Source organism: Stegodyphus dumicola, chromosome 4, assembly GCF_044657685.1.
Source record: "Stegodyphus dumicola isolate Sdum_Otavi_A_Nest chromosome 4, ASM4465768v1".
Taxonomy (NCBI): Eukaryota; Metazoa; Arthropoda; class Arachnida; order Araneae; family Eresidae; genus Stegodyphus; species Stegodyphus dumicola.
In genome coordinates, this window is record NC_140771.1 from 221,552,120 (window position 1) to 221,573,499 (window position 21,380).

The 21,380-nt window shown below is 29.6% G+C and overlaps 1 protein-coding gene across 5 annotated transcripts in view; it reads right to left on the reverse strand.

Moving 5' to 3' along the window:
• Nucleotides 1–21,380, reverse strand: part of LOC118181966 (sprouty-related, EVH1 domain-containing protein 2-like) — a 339,980-nt gene that overhangs the window by 5,440 nt on the left and 313,160 nt on the right. For 4 of the 5 annotated variants that reach the window (XM_085816020.1, XM_085816018.1, XM_085816017.1 and 1 more), the window contains exons 3-4: nucleotides 14,920–15,097; nucleotides 4,361–4,529 (exon numbers count right to left, since the gene is read on the reverse strand). In XM_085816020.1, coding sequence (XP_085672146.1) covers nucleotides 4,361–4,529; nucleotides 14,920–15,097 — 347 coding nt within the window. Of the gene's footprint in view, nucleotides 1–4,360; nucleotides 4,530–14,919; nucleotides 15,098–20,813; nucleotides 20,973–21,380 lie in introns of those variants that run through there. The other variant, XM_035351209.2, reaches the window with a different exon arrangement.

Sequence of the window (21,380 nt, forward strand, 5' to 3'; positions counted from 1 at the left end):
GAATGCGAGAAACATACATGCATTCATGCAGTTCCTTCATTACTTAATTTCTTGAAATATAACGCAAGGCGATATACTTGGTGGTAAAAATCTGAAAAGTGATACAACACATTTAAGTGTTTCAATGCAAAATGCCATTTTAAGACTAATATCCCATTCGTGACTAATGTCCGTTTTGGGCTAAAAAAGAAAACTGCTATTCCATTTCTGCATGCTGAATTCAAAAGTGCAGATCTATCAATCAATTCAACAAAGAAAATAATAGATATCAAATAGCACATAAAAGAACAGCCATTATTTTCTGTACAGTTTATTAACCACTTTTTTCATTTTATGTTGAAGAAAAGGATGCAAAGTATAGATTTCCACTAAATTCTTCACCAAAAGTTCTGCTAACATTCTCTTTCTTTCACAATACAAAATTCAAAAACTGACAAAATTTAAAATTTTTTTTTATAAAATAATTGAAAAAATATGTTCATAAATTTTTAAAGGATGCAGATCATGAAACTAAGCGTCCATAAATGTTAAGCTTGTTCTTTTAAAATTATGCTTCTAAAAAACGATTTTGTTTTAGACAAAAATCAAAATTTGTAATAAAATGTGCAGATCTTCTTAATTAAATTTATAACAGCCAAACATAAGTAACTAATAAAGCTGAGTTTGTAATATATCACTTTCAACACATTTTCTGAACTAGGCACAGCAAAAATAATACAACTTACCAGAAGTCAATAAAAGCAGCATGGAAGAAAAAGCAGTTTATTTTAGATTTATTTACAGAAACAAATTGCATTTAAATGTTCCTAATTCTGTTTTAATATTCAAGTTATAAAACACATAATTTTATACAATAAAAAGAAATGAGAAAATTCAGTCATGTAATTACACTTATTAAATTCTATGGTATAAAAAGAATTAGAAAATTTGGTCATGCATAAACATGACATATGAAATTATATCACTCTTATTTCAATCTAATTAGAAGAAAATTTAGGCCTAAGCTACATTAGGTTGGCGTAAATTTTGAATGATACTCTACGCTTTTAAAGGACAGTCATACCACTTCTCTTTTTTCAAAAGCAAAACAGAAATATTATCATAGTAGTTATAATGTTCCCTACTTTCATTAGATAATTCGACTTTTCCACAGCACAGTGAGTGAGTTTGACTAAGCGAGAGTAAGCTGGGTAGAAAAACTCCAATATAAAAGGAAGGCAGTGATTTCTTTGTTTTGTTTCAAAAGCTAGTATATTAGTTCTACTTTTTAATGATCCTACAACTGACCTGCTATAGTATTAGTAAAATAACGTATTGTTAATGATATGGATCATAAATGAAAGAACTTTTGTAAAGTGAACTAGCAATTAATTTGCTAGTCTATATGGTTGATTAAGAAGGCCCCAGTGAAAATGAAAACTGCAAAGTGGTAGCAATGTGCTGATGCTAAAACTAAGACTTGGCTATAAACATATCTAATATCAACAATCGAGGAAAAATATGTCAGTAGGATTTCTATTTATTTGTCAATTTTACCTAATGAGTACTTAATTAACTACACATGTAATCAGTTTTACACTCGTTTAAGAAGTGATAATCCAAAATAAGAAATTGATGATGATTCTTTCAAGATAAACAACAATAAATGGATATAGCATTTAGCATTATCAAAAAAGTAAGGAATTAAAAAATTTCCATTAACTCGTCTCAAAAACTTAGTCACCCTTGAAGTATAGAATACCCCCCCCCCCATTTTCTTAATAGAACCCAATCCTAACTTAAGCTTTAATTATAACAGTATTAACCATTAGCAATCCTTTTTCAACTCCAACATCATGATAAGTTTCGTGAAATTAGTTACAAATTTTAAAATTCAAATACATGTTTTAAAATTTTTCTAAATTTTCAATACAATGCTCGTGAAAACCAGTATTTTTGCAAAGAAAATAGTTAACATCTAAATACAGACACAGACTGATAATTTAAAATTATCTGTGCCCCATTTTATCTGAATGTAATGGCATACCAACTACGCATCAGGGTATATGCTGAAAGTTCAACCAAATTTTGACAAAGACATCTCAAAAGAAGAAATTATGAAATTGTGATATTCCTCTCTCTACTACTGATTTTTTTGGAAGACTCTCAAATCGATATATTATAAGTGAATCCACTTCACAGATACCATACACTTCCAAAATTCATGTCTTATTTGAAGTTATAAGCCAATGACAAAAAAAAAAAAAAAAAAAAAAAAAAAAAAGCGTCTTTCTTCTCTACATATGGTTCAGGCTGCTTATCAATTACATATGGCAAGGCATGTGAGGGCTATTTTCCTAAGGAAGAGACAGATGCCTTCATGAAGGGCCTTGTAAAAGAAAATGGATTATATTAACAATATGCATAGGAAATTTACAGGGGCTAATAAACTTGCTAGGGTTTGGATCCGACTATCAGTTTGCTAGACATATTTGGTGAGTTATTTTTAATCATTATTTGAGCACCTGCCTTTCTGCTTAACATTAGAATGTATCTTCTTGTGGCTAACCTATTATGAATCATCAGCTTAGTGCTATTAATATTCACTGCTGTAGTCCACCTGATTCTGATAAAACAGGAAACCAGCAATTCTTAGCAAAGGATGTTATGGAAAAGTAACCACTTCAGTTAAGTAAGCAACTGCTAACTTTCTGACAGTACTTCTTAAGAGGATTTATTTTCACACAGCAATCATTAACATAGGCATAGGCACTTCCAAGAGTTTGAAAGGAACAGATTTTGAAATTAACTAATACAAAAAGATTAAAAACAACATGACAGATACAGGTCACAAAGAATTTATTGATCAAATTCTTGAAATGAATAAAGTATATAAAGTAAAGCCATTTTTCCCCCAAAATAGTTAAATATTCCGACTCAAGGCTGCAAAGAAAACATTACAATAAAATATGAAATTTTACAGCATTAATTGAAAATGCTATTTTTTGGATAATCTCATAGTTTTAATGATGCTCTCAGTCTCAATCTTCTATGAGTATAATAACAAATCAGTTAACTGTCGACCTGGTTTACACTCTGACAAAATTTTTAGGCATTAGGTGTCTTGCAAAAATAAGTCTCACTCCAAATTAATATTACCTCAAAAAATTAAGTCAGATTATAGCACTATGACAAAGTATTCAAAGCTATATGATTAAATTATGGATATTCTTATAGAAGATTAAATTACACACTACCATGTGGCTAGTCCCATTCCCACAAAGAATTGAACTCAAGATGAACTACCTGTATTCTGTACCTTTAGCTACTCTACATTGTAAGCTTTACATTTGGTTAAGGAAACAATTTTACACTGTAAGCTCTACATCGCTTTACATTCGATTAAAGAAAAAATGGAGAGACAAAAGCATATCTAAATATAATTTTAAAACTTACAATTATATTATATAAACATAATGATACTTTAACTTATTTTCATTTCCTAACTACCAAAATTATTTTAAATATATTATTAGGCATACTGGAACATGAAACAGTTGAATTAGGTTTAAAAAAAAGTTATGCTCTAATTGACTAATAAAGTAGTCTTAACAATCATGAAAAATTTCATACTTGCAAATCCCTGAAATAAGAATAAATATCTTTATTACTATAACAGTGTTGAAGGCAAATTAATTCTCATACACACTGAGTAAAAATACTTAGAGATAAGACTAGAAAAGAAAAAATCAGTTGCTTTGTTTCGGCTAACCAATGCTTAATCAACCAGACTTTACAAAATTGTTGTTTGAGAACCTGTCTTTTTACATATTAAACAGATCACCTGCACTATGAATGAGATACATCTCAGAAACTGTCCTGCATTAACATCATCTTTTATCAAGGAAAACATACTGGGAGACTATGGTGGTGATGGCAAATAGCTTATGCTAGCATTTATGTGATGTTTGCTTGCACTTCCTACACCTTACATTTTTTTATTTTACCTCCCATTGGAAATATTAAAAAAAAAGTATTGTTATAATTTCCTAACTAATCTTTTAAAGAAAGATATTATAACATGCTCATGCTAACAGTTAAAACTAAAGTTAAATACAGAAGTTTACAAGGAATATGAATTATATGAATTTAAAAAAAAACGGCATATGATAAAATAAACCTTTGAGGTGATTAGTAGAACACGTCTAAAGTTTATATAAAATATTTCTTTAAGTATGACAAAAAGAAAAAGGTAATCTAAAAAGCGAATTGCTAAAGATAACTAAAATTTATTCAAGTTATACAAAAAAAAAAAAAAAAAAAAAAAAAAAAAAAAAAGCTTTCTCATCCTAAATATAATATGCAAAAACAAACAGCATACCATCAGACAGATCTTCAATAGCCATCCGTACGCCTTTGTCAAATGCACGTGCATCTGCAGCAGTCTGGAAGGTTAGGCCAAACTTCTTATCACCCGTACGCCAGTGGTGGAAAGTTGGCATTACTTTGTTATACTGAAAATCTTTTTTAATTGTACAGCTTAGAACTACCTGAAATTACATATAAATCATTATTCATAACTTTAAATAAAACAGAAGAGTAACACAATTTGGAAAACAAATAAAAGTTTTCCATACAATAAATTTCTAATATAAAATAGTAAATTATGGCAGATGGCCAGACGTGAACAAGGACACACAAAGGTACTTTCCAAAGATCATTGCTTATAGTTCCAGGTAATTTTGATCTTCGTAAGGATATATCAGCTTAAAGAACACCCAAACATCATTTACACTTTGTAACTACTTAAACCCCTGGAAAACGTATATTTAAATGGCTTCAACTTCCTAAAATTTTATTACTTACTTACTTTTATCTAGCTTTCATAAACTTCCATTCATTAAAATGATATTTACATTATTAAACAAAGTACAAAAGAAAAACATTTGTATTATAATCTAATATATAACAAGTGACAAGAAATTTTATAACCGGATAAAGACAGTCATTCCACTCATGGGCATAATACACTAAATTACAATAGGAAATTCTTTCTTGTTATTACAAACAGAGCTGAATTTTCATTACAATTTAGTTTCTGTTCATGGAAGAAAACAGTAGTCGCATGAAACTAAATTTCACAAGTAAGGGAAATAACCAAACAAATGAGCTAATACAAAAATCATTGTACATCAAATATTTGAATAATATGATCACAGAAGCAGTTATTTCACATTCTGCTGTGTGTTCTTTTTTAGCCATTGAAATGTCTAAAAGATATTCTTGCATGTGACCAGCAGAAATATTTTCTAAAAAGCTCCTTTAACATTAATTTGATGTTCTTAATCACCAGGCAAACTTCTTTAATCATGCAATACTGGGAACTTCTTTGCTATGGGTCATAAATTACAAACTCTAGTTTTATCAACAGTAATGACATTGAAATTTTGAGCTGCTTCAAACATTTTCATAATTTTTGCACTAGATTCACATATAAATGATGCTTTTGATAATTATTTTCGAATCATGGACTGCATTTGAAAAGTTTAGTTTTTTCACACGAAATATGACTGTGGCTGTTGTATTTTTCTGAATTGTGGTTCTTACAAACACATAGTCTGACCAACCGTGGTATATGCTGCTGAGGTGGAAAAATTATCTAAAATAAGTATTACGAGTTATGTGAAGTACATAGCTTTCAAAAAAGCAGAGGATGGATATATGCCCCTCCTCCCCTTGGGGAATTAGTTCTCCGTTACACACAATACTGACTAAAGTAGCGCACTGCTAGTTTGCACCTGGTTACAGATAAAATTCCAAAAATTGAGATTTCATTCTTTTTTTCAATCGATGACTGTATTCAAATTACATATACAATCAAATACAAGATACCGTATTTGAATTTTAAATAAAAGTTTGAATGTGTACTCCCAGTGGAAAAAAGAAAAAGAAATGGTTGCTCACATAGCATAACATCAATTTTGCAAAATTCTTAAATACTGTACAGGAAAAAGAATATACACAATTATCACCACATTCTTAAAATCATTAACATAAATCAATTTCCGAAATATCCACCCCTGAAATAATATGGAATAATGGGAATACAGGCCAAGAATTTTTTTTAAAAAAAAAAAAAAAAAAAAAAAAAAAGGCGATTATTTTTTTTCTTAATATTTATTTCTTAGCTTTTATACAAGTCATTCAAATGACAGAAAATCCAATGCTGTTCAAGGCTAAATCTACTATTATAGTAGAGCAGCAGTTTTAGTCATTTATACTTTTTTGTGGTAAACACAATTTTGGATTCATTACCATTTTCCAATTAGCAACCAAGCTGCCATGTATTTTTTAATTCATGCAGAAATATTTTATGAATTTCTGCAACATATGCAACTAATTCTAACACATTTACATCAGACATTTTTAAAAACTGGGTTTAACAGTATCAAACATGCTGGCAAGGTTAAAAAAATGTAAAACACATTTTTTTTAATAAGGAAGAATTCCATAATCCATAAATTGTATTAAACCAGAAACTTAGATTTAAAGAATAACTTTTCAATTTTACTAATTTATAATAATTTGTTTGATAATATGCTGACATAATCACAGGAAAATGGCAAAAAATCGCTTATAGCAGAAAAACAAACCAATAAAGAAACTTTTTGGTACTCTTTTGTTATCGGGACCGAATTCAGAAATGTATGTGTACACACATACATATACGAACATGTAGATCCATACAATCACTACATACACTTCTGAATCCAGTCACAATAACAGAAGAGTACCAAATGAATTCTCTTATTCAAATACATTACAGTTGCATAAATTAAATATTCTTGTAGTTTTACAATATATCTTCTTTCTGTATGCATTTCTATATGTGCAATGAGAAAGAAATCAGGTATCCCAAAATCTATATTAGTTTAAAAATAACACAGAATCAAATAAATAATAATTATAGAAACTTTTATTGTTTTCATATTTTTATATATAACTACTAAAAATACATTAAGATTTAACCGTTTGACTGTTATGCGGCGCAAAAGTGCTGTGTTCATTTGTCTCGAAAACCATAGCGCTGCGAGTTTTAGTGTGTCTTTGTTGCTCCGTGGGTGTGAACGTAGTCTGACCTCACGCATACTTTGTAACACGAATGCATTTTAAAATAACTAACTGCATCGTGGTTCTCAAGACAAATGAACGCAGTGCAAATATAATTAAATGTTAAAATTAAAGCTTTTAAAAACAATCAGATATAAAAATATTCCAAATGACTTTAAACAAAAGAAAACTGCACGATTTCTTTTCTCTTTATGCTGAGATGCTATGTTAACCCTCTCACTGCGCACTTTTTTTTTTTTTTTTTTTTTTTTTTTTTTTTTTGTCAAAGTAGGTTCAAAAACTGCGTATTTTTTTATTATACATTTCAAATCTACATAAATTTTAGAGTTAAAATATACAAAAGTTATTTGTAAAAGTTTTTTTTTCAATACAGATATAGATCATAGAAAAAGGTTGTCAGAATACTGAAATTGAAGAATAATGATATAAAAGGAAAATTAATATTGGTTAAATTGATTTTATAAAATACAAAGGTAAAACATATATACTAATGAAAATATTTGCATAATGTAATATTTTGCATACAAATTTTGCACCATTGTCTAACGTTTTCAATAGAAACTGAATTTTCAGATTCATCAATATCTGCAGAGGAATCCGAGAAATTCTCATCAGTTTTGCTATAACTATCTTCAATGTACTTGTAATCAGAGTCAGAACTACTATCAGTGTCAGAAATATCGTCACGAATATAAGTTATATCACTCGCAAAACGCTTCCTGCCAGACATCTTCGAACTCTGAAAAGCGTGCGCAAAATGCTACATTATGTATTCTTGTATATTTGGCAGAAATGTGGACAACTAACACCATCTGTTAGCCCACATTTAAATAAACAATTAAACATCAAAGAAAAGCCGAAAGAAAACCTTCAACGAGGAAAGAGCAGGTTGCACAGTTAAATAGATGGCCAAAATTCATCCCAGCGGAAATTGTGGGTAGCACAAATTTTGCTACTTCTATGTTGCCCGTGGAAATTGCGGAATGTGCAGCGAGAGGGTTAAAACAGTAATTCTGAAAATAGAAATATTCATCTATTGCTGCTTTTATTTTTAATTAAAAGTAGGCTAAATAATGAGGCTATTAAACTGGCTTTAATTATACATATGATATGTTTATTTCCTTATTATTTCAAAAACTTATTTTGTGTCAAGTTAATGAAGTACCTAATGGAAAATACGGTAATATTCTGAAGTTGCAAAGCAAAAAAGTTTCCAAATTTATGGCAGCAGATAAATTTTCTCTTATCCACAATATTAAATTAGAGAGGATTGTTCTGAGGGATTAAGAGATTTTTTGGTATTACTCTTACATACGCCCTCAGGTCACCAAATGTGGCAAAATGTGTTCTGTGCTGGTTTATGGCACTTATGGCAACCCTTTTGACGTTGAAACTTGATTTTCAGGGTTCGTACACATTTCTGCACATGGAAATTAAGTACTTTTAAGGACCATTCATGAAAAAATTAAGGACCTATAAGCAAATGGGAACTGAATAAATTCAATTAGAAATATTATCTATGCTGAACTTCACTTTTGTAATACTATACTAAAAATAAAATAGATCCATAAGTAGGATGCATTAGTATTAAATATAATTATTAGTAAGTATTGAGAATAAAATAAAGTTTATGAAATTTATCATTAAATATTTTACACTCATACTAACTTACTAACTGGACATATCTGAAAGAAGATAAGTGACATTTTATTTAAGTTTTACTAACAATTAGCTTTGATTTTTTTTTTTTTTTTTTTTTTTTTTTTTTTTTAGTCTCATTTTGTCACATACTTGCTCACTCTATGAGTTTAGTAAATAGTAAGTAGATTTTATGTCAAGTGGCATAGGTTAAAGTGAGAAGTAAAATCACAAATCAACATGATTCAAAACAAATGACTGGCTGTTGTTGCCGCTCCTGCTTGCCTAGGAGAGACCTGATGTAAACACGGTTCGCAAAGCTGAGGTCTATCTGACGCAGTTAGTGTCGTAGCTTCTTGTAGAGTTCCAGGGATTGTAACTCAGTTAATATAGATTAAAGTCCTAATAATCCACTAAAGCACCAGAGGTGACAAGTTGTTTTGCATTATTTTAAGTTTCACTAGATGCGAAGAATAGATTTACATGAATTTATACAATTTTGTGTTTTATCTTGTGACCACGATAAGGGTTAATGAAAGGCAATAACTTGCTTTAAAATGCAGATAATTTTTGAAGGTAACCAGTTAGTTATAAGTAATTAAATTGGGTATTAGATAACCTTAGTCATTATGGATTTACATGGCCACTATTAAATTTTATTTATTTTTTTACAATATTTGTTAGAAAAGCCTTATTAAATTACAATCTAATAAAATTTCACAGTTTAAAATACATGTAATTTATGGCATTGATTCTTAAATATTAGGATAATTACACATTAAAAGCTACAAAATATTTATATTTTGTAGCAACAACACTCAACAAGATATTTATGCATCTTTTTAATTTGAAGCCTTCCCAGACATTTTGGCTAATTCATATCAATTTCCTTTTCTTTAAGCATCTTTTCTAACAGTTAGAACTTTGTCTCAATACACAAGACAGTGTTCTCACTAGTTTCTACGTTTTGTATATCCTACCTATCAACCTCTCCAAAATGTACCTATGAGGGTTTACTTGATCTGGTAAAAGTTAAATAGTCCAAAACCCTCCGGACAGATGTGAAGCAAATTATCGCTATATCTGAAAGTAACTACAAAGATTTAACTAAGCTTCTTATTTAAAAAGAAGAACATAAAGCATGTTCTTATGCTAAAAAAGTCAATTACAGCTCATGATGATGTAATTAAACAAGAAGAATCAAATGCAAACTAAAAATATGGACTATACAATTCAATTTCATTTTAAGCTGACTCAGTAACTCTATTGTCATAACAAATTCAAATGTCGGCAGCGGTAATGTAAAGACAAATAATTGCAAATTATCAGGGCTGGCAGGAACTAATGTAGGGAGCAAGTGGAGGTCAGAAACACATTCTTGTCTTACACTCCAAAAACCTCAGTTTAAAAACTGCTTAAGTGATTTGCATTCTGGTGAGAAAATAGAAATGGGCAATTACAGTAAAGGCTGAAATTGTAAACAACTGGGTAATTTACATAATAATATCTGTACATATCTTTGAAGAATAATTTTCCTTTCTCTTAATGTATTCAGTTTTTTTTATTCTTCCAAGTTTCCTTTTCATTTTAGAGTTTTTGGATTTAATTAAAGATTTCTGTTATTCTAAAAATACTAAATGCATTTAGAATGTATAGAGAAAGCTGCTAATTTTATAGTAATAGGAACATTCAGAAGAAATATGAAATATATATGATAAGGTCTGGTTACAGAGCTGGTGTGGCAGAATTTTTTTAATTTATTCACACATCGAGCAACAAAATCTAGAAATGTCAAAACTTTTAGAATTTAGAACAGGCATTGGAAGCAAAATTTACAAAGGCACCAAGCAGCACAATTTAATGTGTATGATGCATTAAGACATATTAGATGAATTATTTAAAATGTCAGTTTTTAATTTCTTTATTAATAAAAAAATTTATTTTCTATAACGCCTGTCCATATGATAAGATTAGAAGCATTTTTGATATTTTATGCTTGTGTCTAGTGAAAAATAAAGAAAATAAAGGGAAGATAAAAATGTTAAGAAAAAGATTCTAGTATCAGAAGTAAAACATTCAACTATTATGTTTTTATTGCTCTTCCAGATGTTCTCCAAAAAGTAAGAAATTATGTATTAATACCATGGAGACATTTTTCTGGAATCTTCAAGGTCTATAAATCTTGCCTTCAAATCTTTCTAAACTTTCCAAGCTGCAATGTCTAAAATCCTAAAGAAAAATTACCCCTGCCAATTCAGTAACAGCAAAAAGCCGGAAATATTTTCAAAAAAAAATTTGGTACAACTCTGATATATGCCATAATTTCACCAAATGTGGCGATATGTGTTCTGCACTGGTTTTTGGCGTGATTGCGTGTTGTATGGCAACCCTGTTGACGTTGAAAAATCTTTCGTTGGAGTTCGTTGGTTTGCGTCATGCTTTGTGTCTGAGAAGCTAGAAGGGGAAAGAAAAAATGGTGGAAGTTGTTGAATTGAAGTTCGGCGAAAGGAAATATCGTTGTGACCATCCTGTTGAGGGGCAGTGGGTATTTGGAGATGTGGAAAGAACGTCTGGGAGATTATTTTTAGTGGCTGTGCATGATAGAAGTAGGGATTTGTGATTATTTGTTATTTTATTTATTTGTGAACTATAGTATGAATTTTCTGGATAGTGCGTCTGGCTGTCATATAAATACAATAGTGATTACGTGGCGGCATGTTAAAGGCGGTATGAAGTTGATATTTCTGCTGTTCGAAAAAGTATTAATTCATGGTAAGTGCATTTTCTTTTATTCTTGTTATTTTGGAGAATGTTATGTTCATTGTTTTTTAGTATGAATTTCTGTTGTTATTGTTTTTTTAATTGTTTAAAATTTGAGTTATTTTGTTGATTAGTGCGTACCATCTAAATTGTGCAATTCGTAGATGTTTCTTAAAGTTGAAACAGAACGCTGTATACATGGTATTCTTCGAAATTTACTGTTACGTTAATTTATTAAATTGAGGTGTGCATAGTTCGTAGATTCGTTTGTTGCCTAAATTGTGCAATTCATAGATGTTTTTTTAGGTTTAAACAGGATGCTGTGTACATGGTATTCTTTGAAATTTATTGTTATGTTAATTTATTAAAGCGAGGTGTGCGTAGTTCATAGATTTGTTTGTTGCCTAGATTGTGCCATTCGTAGATTTTTTTTAAGTTAAAACATATTGCTGTGTACATGGACTCTTGTCAAATAATTTTGGTTAGAAACTTTACGGTTTTGCTATCTAAATATTTTGTTTTGGATTTTTAACTTAAATTGTTGTGTTCAAAACGTGGTTTTTGCATTCGCAAAAATCGTGTTTTTGGAGACATTTTAGGTTTAAAGTTCGAAATGTAGACAAAAAATTTAGATAGCAATAGGCAGCATGGAGTTTCTCGCCAAATTTAGCGACTTGAGGGCGCATATCAGAGTAGTTCCTTTTTTTTTTTTTTTTTTTTTTTAAATCGTATAAAAAATATGTAAAATTAATTTTATAGAGAAAACTGACACATATTCTGAGACAATAACATGAGGAAACTCTTACCAGGAAAAAATTAAAACAAAAATTTTAATTAATTAAATAGCTATTTTGCTTTTGCTAAGAACCGTTTCGCAAATTGTGCTTTATAGCATTATACCTTGCTTATTTTTCAGATTCAAAATATTGTATAAAAAGTGGCTAAAATGGAACTTTATAATACGACAACAAAAAATAAAAATGCTTTATTTTAATGTTATTCCTTAAATGTCATTATTATGTATTATCATTATTTTAATGAAACTTATCAATGTTACAATGTTTTAAAAAAATCGTCGAAAAATTCGCAGATCTCGGAATTAAAAATTTTCTATAGAAACTGATCTTAAAATCGCCAATGTTGATATGTCACTAAATTTAGAGCAATTTAATAAAAGAATTCACATTCCCAAAAGCGAAAAGTTCTTTAAGAGCTCTTCACTACAAAAAATGAAATAATTTTGAATGCTTTAATGTTTCACACTTGCTCAGAAACTCTATCCATCCTTTATATTAGAAATAGGAACAAATTAGTATAACCCATGAACGCATTCACCCATTCAAAAGATAATGATATTTGTAAGAGAATTACCAAAAATATTCCTCCAAAATGCTAATTCACACTCAAAATGGCAGTCGTAAAAACAGTCAGAAATCTCAGATGATTAAAAATTAAGGACCTTCTGACGATTTTGGACGAAATTAAGGACTTTCTGACTAAAAATCAAAAGGACCAAAAATCGATTCTAAAAAACTTAAGGACTTTTAAGGACCGTATGAACCCTGATTTTGCTGTAGTGGTTTTATTTCGTGGTTGGTTGGTTTGATGGGCATTTTGAAATGGCTTATGTTCAATGAAAGATGTAGCGGCAAAATTTCAGTCGCATATTTCGGATTGTGTGCAAGTTAAATTTAGTATTGAAAGGTACAATGTTGGAGTTGTTAATCAGTCTTTTGTTCACAGTGTGTTTATGCAGTTCGAAGCGTATTTTTGGAATTTCTGTGGGAGTCAGGACTTCTGAAGTGGTTTGGCATGTTCGAAATGTGGAGCTGATATGAAAACTCGTACGAAGAATGGCGTTTCTGATGGACTTGTGTGGGTTTGCAGGCAAATGGTTGCAGGTTGGTTGTTGTTTTGCTGATGTTTGAAATTAATATTTTTGCTGTTTGAAGAAGCATTCACAATGGTAAGTGCATTTTATTTTATTGTTCTTATTTTGTAAAATGTTATCCCCCCCTATGAATTTCCGTCATTATTGTTTTTTGAATTGTTTGTAATTTATTTTAGTTTATTTTGTTGATTTGTGCACAATGCACAGGCTGTGCAATTCACTGATGTTTTTTAAAGTTAAAAAGAACATTGTGTACATGGTGCTGTCTGAAATTTGTTGTTATGCTAGTTCATTTTAGCGATGTGTGCATAATTCCTAGATTCTTTCGCTGCATAGATTGTAAAATTCTCCGATGTTTTTTAAAGTTAAAACACTGTGTACAGGGATTCTTGTCAAATACTTTTGGTTAGAAACTTCACGTTTTTGCTATCTATTTTTTTTTTATTTTTTTTTATTTTGGATTTTTGGCGTAAACTATGTGTTAAAAACATGGAATTTGCAGACATTTCAGGCTTAAAGCGAAATGTAGACAAAAAATTTAGATAGTAATATGGCGGTGTGGAGTTTCTCATAAAAAAATGTTTGGCGAGAAATTTATCGCCAACCAAGGACGCATACAAGAGTAGTTTTGGTTTTTTAATATAAATTTTAAATCGAGTGTTACAATGATCCCTAATATTAATAAACATATATAATTTAAAATATATTATAAAATCAGATTACTATCTTGCAGTATGAATGTTCCAAAGGTTAAAAGAAACCCCATGTGTGGACTTCACAAAGTGTGGACCTTCTAAGATTTCCTTTTCCCTTACAGCTTTTCATAGCAAGTGGGATGTTTAATTCCTTGTCTGGTAAACACAATTACTGAATCGATATTTTCAAGAATTTTCACCTTAACTATTACCCAGTTGTTTAATTTTGAAATCATCATGAAATTGCAGGAAATTATTCTGATCAAGACAGTTTAGTTTTACAACACACAGAGCATCTTCTCATAAATTCTTTTTCTATGATAATTTCAACTACTAAATACATTAGTTATAAAATGCTATCTCGGTGAAAAAAAGGAGGGACACAGTCTTTCAAACACCTTGTGTTGCTCTAACCTTAACTTCATTTTGTGAATCCCCCAACAATTATAAATCTATGCAAGGTACTGAAATCTTATTAAAAACATTCTTTGCTTCCAATTTATTATGCATTTCCTTTCATAGCTGCACTTAAAACTGATGAAAGAAGGTCAATTATAATATGCTTTCACTGCCTAAATCATTCCTTGAAGCTGGAAAGTTATGTTCAAAGGTAAAAAATAACTTTTGCTCTTTGGTTCAAATCCATAATTTCAGAAGCATTATCAATAATTTACTTCATCTTTAATAGTGAACTGCAAAACTGGATATAATGTTCAGTTTGGAGAAAGTAAATATCAAAAGCAGGCAAAGCATCTGCCCAGAAGCACTTAAAACTACAACTATTTTTTAAAGCCAGTATAATATATATTTCTGATGAATACTTACCGATTGGTCTGCTATTCTTCGACCATATATAAGATATTCCATTTTATCATCTTCGCCGGTAACAGATCCTTTGCAGACAGAAACAAGACTCAACCCACCAGCTCCCATAGGTACCCAGCCACCAGTTGAGTCATCCCTGGTCATGACCTGGGCACGCACACGGACCAGGTAGTTTCCACTGCCAGAATAAATAACATCAAGAATGAATTAATATTGAAAAAAGATTAATATAAATATTACCTAATTTACAACCATGCCAAATAGAAATTATATAATGTGACTTAATCTAATCTTGAAAAGCATTGACATACATCACTATATGATATTTAAAATCCATACTTCCATATTATAGCAGCCTCCAAGATTAAACCGATAATCATCAGATATCTCACCACATGTCCTTTTACCTCATTACACATTCCATCTTGACTGATTAGCAATTAAAGTTGGAAGCTGCTATAATAAAGTACCTTAAAATCTTTCAAGCATGAAATATCTTTAACCATATATACTAATATCCCAGCTGGACAAAATTATAGTTATTACAACAAAACCTCACAGTATATACTTGAGAAAGAACACAAAATTTGACTACCATGTGACTGCAAAAACAGTTGTTTTAAATGATTGAAAATTAGTCACCTAAAAAATTCTAACATAATAAAACATGAAAATTTTACTAAATATAGGCTAATGACTAAAATACCAATAGGCATGTGTTGAGACTGCCTTATTCTGATAAAGTACATTTTAAGATACAAAAAATTCATGCAGATACTGAATACAAACACATTTATATAACATACAGTAAATGTTTTTTAAGAACTCTGAATTTCAAAGACCACCTATGCTGAAACATTTTTCAAAATCAGCATCCTCTACATTCTTGCAACTGAAAGGGTTAAACAGCTCTGAAAATAATACTATAAAAAAACAGGGAAAATAAGATCATTCAGAGCATATCCCGGATAACTTTAGTTAGCTTCATTTAGCACTACTAAGCCATGCATATTGCACAAAATTTTCATAACCAAATACTTTAGATGATTTATTTACTTCCCCCATCTATAAATCAAAGATACATTAATACCCTTTTCTGAAAATCCCTCCCTCTAAAAATATAACAGCAGACTAATCATGACATTACTGGAATGAAATAGCTACAATGAAAGAATGACCCATTGACATTATTACACATTCTTCCAATTCATTTCCAGTTCAATTCCAATTTCCAATTCATTCCAGTTCAGAAGTTGCATATATAAATTCATTCTCACTTTTAATTTCACAAGACAAAATGATTAGGACAGATTTCAATGCACATGTCTTGTTCATAAAATACTTTTTTAGCAATTTTATTATAGCACTGATTTTGGCATTCAAAGGTTCCAGGTGAACAGAATGACTGTTATGATCAAAAAAGCACTTCTTACCATGATCTTTATCACCTATCACCAATTAAATACAACGTCCACACTGTTCCTCTCTCACACAGTAATAAAAACATACCGGCATATTCAAATGTAGATGATTCCAGGAGATAACAAATATACTAATATTGAGCAACTAATACAAGTACAAAACATATGAGAGTTGACAAAGTAAGGAAAACTTTAAGACAGATATTTCCATAAAGAGAATTTTTAAATACATGTATAATAAAAGTATAAAAACTCCAATGCAACATATCTATATGACCACATTATTATGATCTTCATCATCCATTACCAATCAAATGCAGTCTTCTCATTATAATAGAAAATATATTAATATATTCAAATGTAGATGCTTTCAGGAGAGAACAAATACACTAATATTGTGTAACTAGTATAATGACGAAGTGTCTGAGAGTTGACTGAGTGAGGAGAGCTTTCTTCTTTATGAGAGATATTTCCATAATGAGCATTTTTAATTATATGCATGATAGAACTAAGAAACTTGCAGTGCAACCTATTTATATGACCTCAGAGTAGAATACGATAAAAAGTGTAAGATATGTTGCATAGTAACATTGTGTTGAAACTTCCTTTGGTTATTCTCCTTAGTTGTTCAAGCTAACTCATTACAGAATTTATCCCAGATTAATACAATTCTTCGAGTGTGCTAACTATATCTGCATTTCTAAATATAAGAATTTTCTTATATAGAATATTTATGCAATTTATGATTTCTTGCAAAGCTTTTTGAAATGCTGAAGATTTATAGATAAAAGATAGATTTATAAAGAACAAAATAAAACATTCTGTAAAGGGGTTATATAATACTGCTCTTTTAGCAACATTATCTTAAAAATGCACTGTCAAATATCTGTCCAATAAATTTTTTTGCTACATTTTGATTGACAAGGCACAAGTCTTATTGTGCACCAGATATGGTAAACTGCTTATTTTATATCGTACATGTAATGAAATCACTGAGATTAAGTGAAAATAACAAAGATAATTTGGTAATTTTTCTTGCATAATTTTCAGATGCTTTTTGTTGACAGATATTTTTTAAAGAAAGAATTGAACAGGAATTACACAATTTGACAACTGCTTATTGAACAGCTGCAATTTAATTCTTCCAGGACAAAGGAATCAACCATATTGAAACACTCTGAAAAATGACAAAATGAAATTGTGGTGCGTTACAACCGAAGGACCAAAATGCAACTGTAGGGAAAAGATTAAAAAAAGGAAGAAGAAAAGCATAAAGCGCAGATCCAGGTTCGAAAGTGCAAACCTATTTAAAAACTTGAAATTTTAAAACATTCAAGCATAAAGAATGGTATCAGAAGCAATAACTTCTTTGAAATACTGAATCTAGTAATAGTTACCACATATATTTACTCACAAACACTTTTTAGCCTGATATTTCTTTCAAATTGCCCTTCAGTAATGACACATAAAAATTTTCCCCTCTCAATTATCAAAAAGTAAAATCAGTAAAAACCTGGTGGAAAATGAACAAGTAAATAATTTTCATTTTAACCACATTCTGTTTTAAAAGCTTCAGAACATAATGTGTTACATATATTAAATTTAATAATATTCATTCTATATTTAAGTATATATAATGCTGCTGCATATATTCAAGTATTCCAAATTTTTGTATTTCATCATTCAAAGTATATTAATTAAATTGTGATAATACTTGAGATATTTTAAGCTGTTAATACAGATATTCAAATGTTTAACTATCCGAATAGCCTGAAATCATATATACTAAAAAATATGGGAAAACTGCTGTCTGATAATGAAGTTTTTCTGTGTTTTTATGCTAATTAGAGAGTGCTAATGAGAAATGTCTATTGTTATAGAAACTGAAACTTATCCTTTGTTTTTACACATTTTGTAAAGATCCTTGCCGTTTATAATTTTAACTTCCTCTTTTATTTTTATTTTAACTAAGTACTACTGCACTTATTAAAAGTAAGTACTACAATAAAAGTTTATGAAATATCTTGCTAGTAAGTTTTGCATGTGACACATCACAGCAATTTGTTATAGGGAAAACATCCTCTGCTTAACAGAATGTCAAGCATTAGCCGCCCAAAAAAGTTAAATATTTTTTTACAGTAAATTTAACCAGAGACTGGAAGTAAACTTATGCAGAGAGCCCTTTCATCTGTTGAATTTCTAGGAACAAGAAATGATCCAAAACGTTATATGTTATTTTTATCAGTCTTTAGAAGTTAGAATTTCCAGATACGGTAAACTAATCTTGTAATTTTAAAATTATTTATACCTACTACATCTGATTTAGCATCGAAATGAATGATGAAGGAAGATTTTCCTAAATTTTTAATTTTAATATGAATAAAAAAAAATCACTGACCCCTTACATACAGGATAAAAAGCACAAAAAGGAAGATTTTGAATTCCCCGAAAACAGAATTCACTGCACAGGACAACTCTTTTCAAAATGTAAAAACTATTTTCAAAAAGTCAGCCTAATTCAGAGTACGCACTATTTTAATAAATCAGGAAATTGTATAATAAATTTATTAATGATTTATAGAGAAAACAAAAATCATACACACATACAAAATTAACAGAATAAGTAATTTCATATTAAGTGAAAGTTTAGAATAATTATATTAGTAAAATCATAATGAGAATAACAACAATTCTTTAATTATAAACAGTAGTTACTTAAAATAAGTTAAAAAAATACAAATATAGTAGAATTCATATGTTTTAAATTATTTAAAATGACTATTTATAATTAAATTTTATTATATTTGTTGTGTAATTAAGATGAAATGCGGGCTACAGAAGATTGCACTCGAAAGAAAAACGTTGAGTATCAAAGTGCTTATTTAGGAATTATTATTGCAAAACAATTATAAACTGGGTTTGATTACGGTTGACTTTCTTCTACAATCATGAACAATTATATAAGAACACACTATAACCTGCACAATATGATAATTACTGGTTCTTCTACTATCATAAAATAATTATAACACACACATTATAACTGCACAATATGATAATTACTGGTTACTTAAAATTATAATTATTAAAATTACATTAAATTATGAACATCAAAAGGTGCTTAAAAGATTTCTATGCCCTAATTAGAAATATTATCCTCGAGAGTTATTGTAATAATTGAATTTTGCAGATTTGGGACGAGAACTATATATTTGACTCTTTAAACACAATTTATACTGTAAAAAACTAGTACCATCTTAAATCATAAACATAAAATTTAAGATATGGAAGAGTTTATATTACATAACTGTTTAAATATGACCAACACTAATGAACATGCAAAAATGTTTGCATCTCACCTTGTTTTCTTATATTGGAATATCAAATTTTAAATAAGGTACAATTATAAAAAGCTATTATTAATGCTATAAAAATTCATATTTTATTTATTTAGTTTTAAGAGTTGTATATTGCTTCATATTTTTCAAAGCTCGGAATTCTGAATAAAAATGTTTTCAACTATATCTGGCAGCTCTAGAAAATTTAACTATTACCTAATTCAAATATATAAACCAGAAACCAGAAATTAGCTGATTTATCTTTTTGTTCTCTTCTGGATATTAAAATTTTGTTAAATATGTGTTACACAACAAATAAAATATCAGAATATGCAATGTATGTTCAAACATTTAAATGCTTATTGGCTGATTTAAATATAATTTGAAAACAGTTTATTAACCTATTCACGATAATTTAAAAGATTAACTCATGAACTTCCACGCCAAAGAATATGCAATTTTCCAAGGAGGTATTCAGAAAAACAATAGACACATTAGAAAATTTATACGTAATGCCTATTTGAACAATGAACATTAATAAATAACAAATTGTTTAAATAATTATACATCACAAATTAGGTTCGAACAGAACGTATATTAATAAGCCGAAAAGACGCTACCAAGCATGTCCCGTATGGGGGGGGATGGCAAGTAAAACGTTTTCTTGAGTTACATTTATTTACAATGATTATAAAAATAGTTAATAATTTCGGGAATTTTACTTCAAAACAGAATATAATGCATAAATACTATTATAATATATTAAGTCTGGATACAATCTGAGACGAGATGTTAGTCCGCGCGTTCGCATGCATTTACCAACTTCACCAATATCGTAAAGTCACTCGTTCATTCACAAAGTTCCATCCATTGACAAAAATCAATTTGACCTCAATAACATCGCGACCTTCGTAAAAGGCCAAATATAATTTTTATTTCAAACCCTAAAAAGTTTCATATCGATAATAAAATTTTCATTCATTGTATAATCAAAAACAGACACATAATTAAATATATTTCAGGTGAAGTCAAAACGGCCACAGGGCATAAGTTTAACGCTTTCAGCGTCACTACTAAGCCTATCTGGAAAAGATATTTAATAATGTTTCTAAGGAAAAATATAATTTGTACTTACTCTTCGTGGCTACCTTCCATTATTTTTTATCTGATTATCACCCATTTTATGTTGATTTCATGCAAATCGTGCCCACGAATCACAAACCCCTCTTAAAACACCTCATAAGCCTAACAATCCAAAACTGTACGAACGTACCACAAAACTTCAACAACACAGGAAACGGACCGCAGTGCAGTCTGTCTCCTTCCGCGATAGGAAAAAGAGTTTACCGAAGAAAACATTCGCAATAGGTTTCTGCTGGAAATATATTTTAATTAATGCAGCATATTGCCAAAACTATTCATTTCCCACTAATCTAGAAAGAAATAAAAACAATTTTTAAACGTTTTTGTTTCACGTAAATCATTGTTTTGATTGTAAGTGCGCGCTCAGTTCAGTTTTACAGCTAGTAACCAGTATCAGTAATAGGGTTAACACCATTTGACAGAGAGATTCGAGGGTCAATATTCCTAAACAGTGTTTTAAACGACCTTGCAGTTTATTCCAGTAACGTGTTGTAGAAAATTATGAGTTAAATTTAAAATAAAATAAAATGAGGCGAAACTTAAAGAATCGATATTTCTT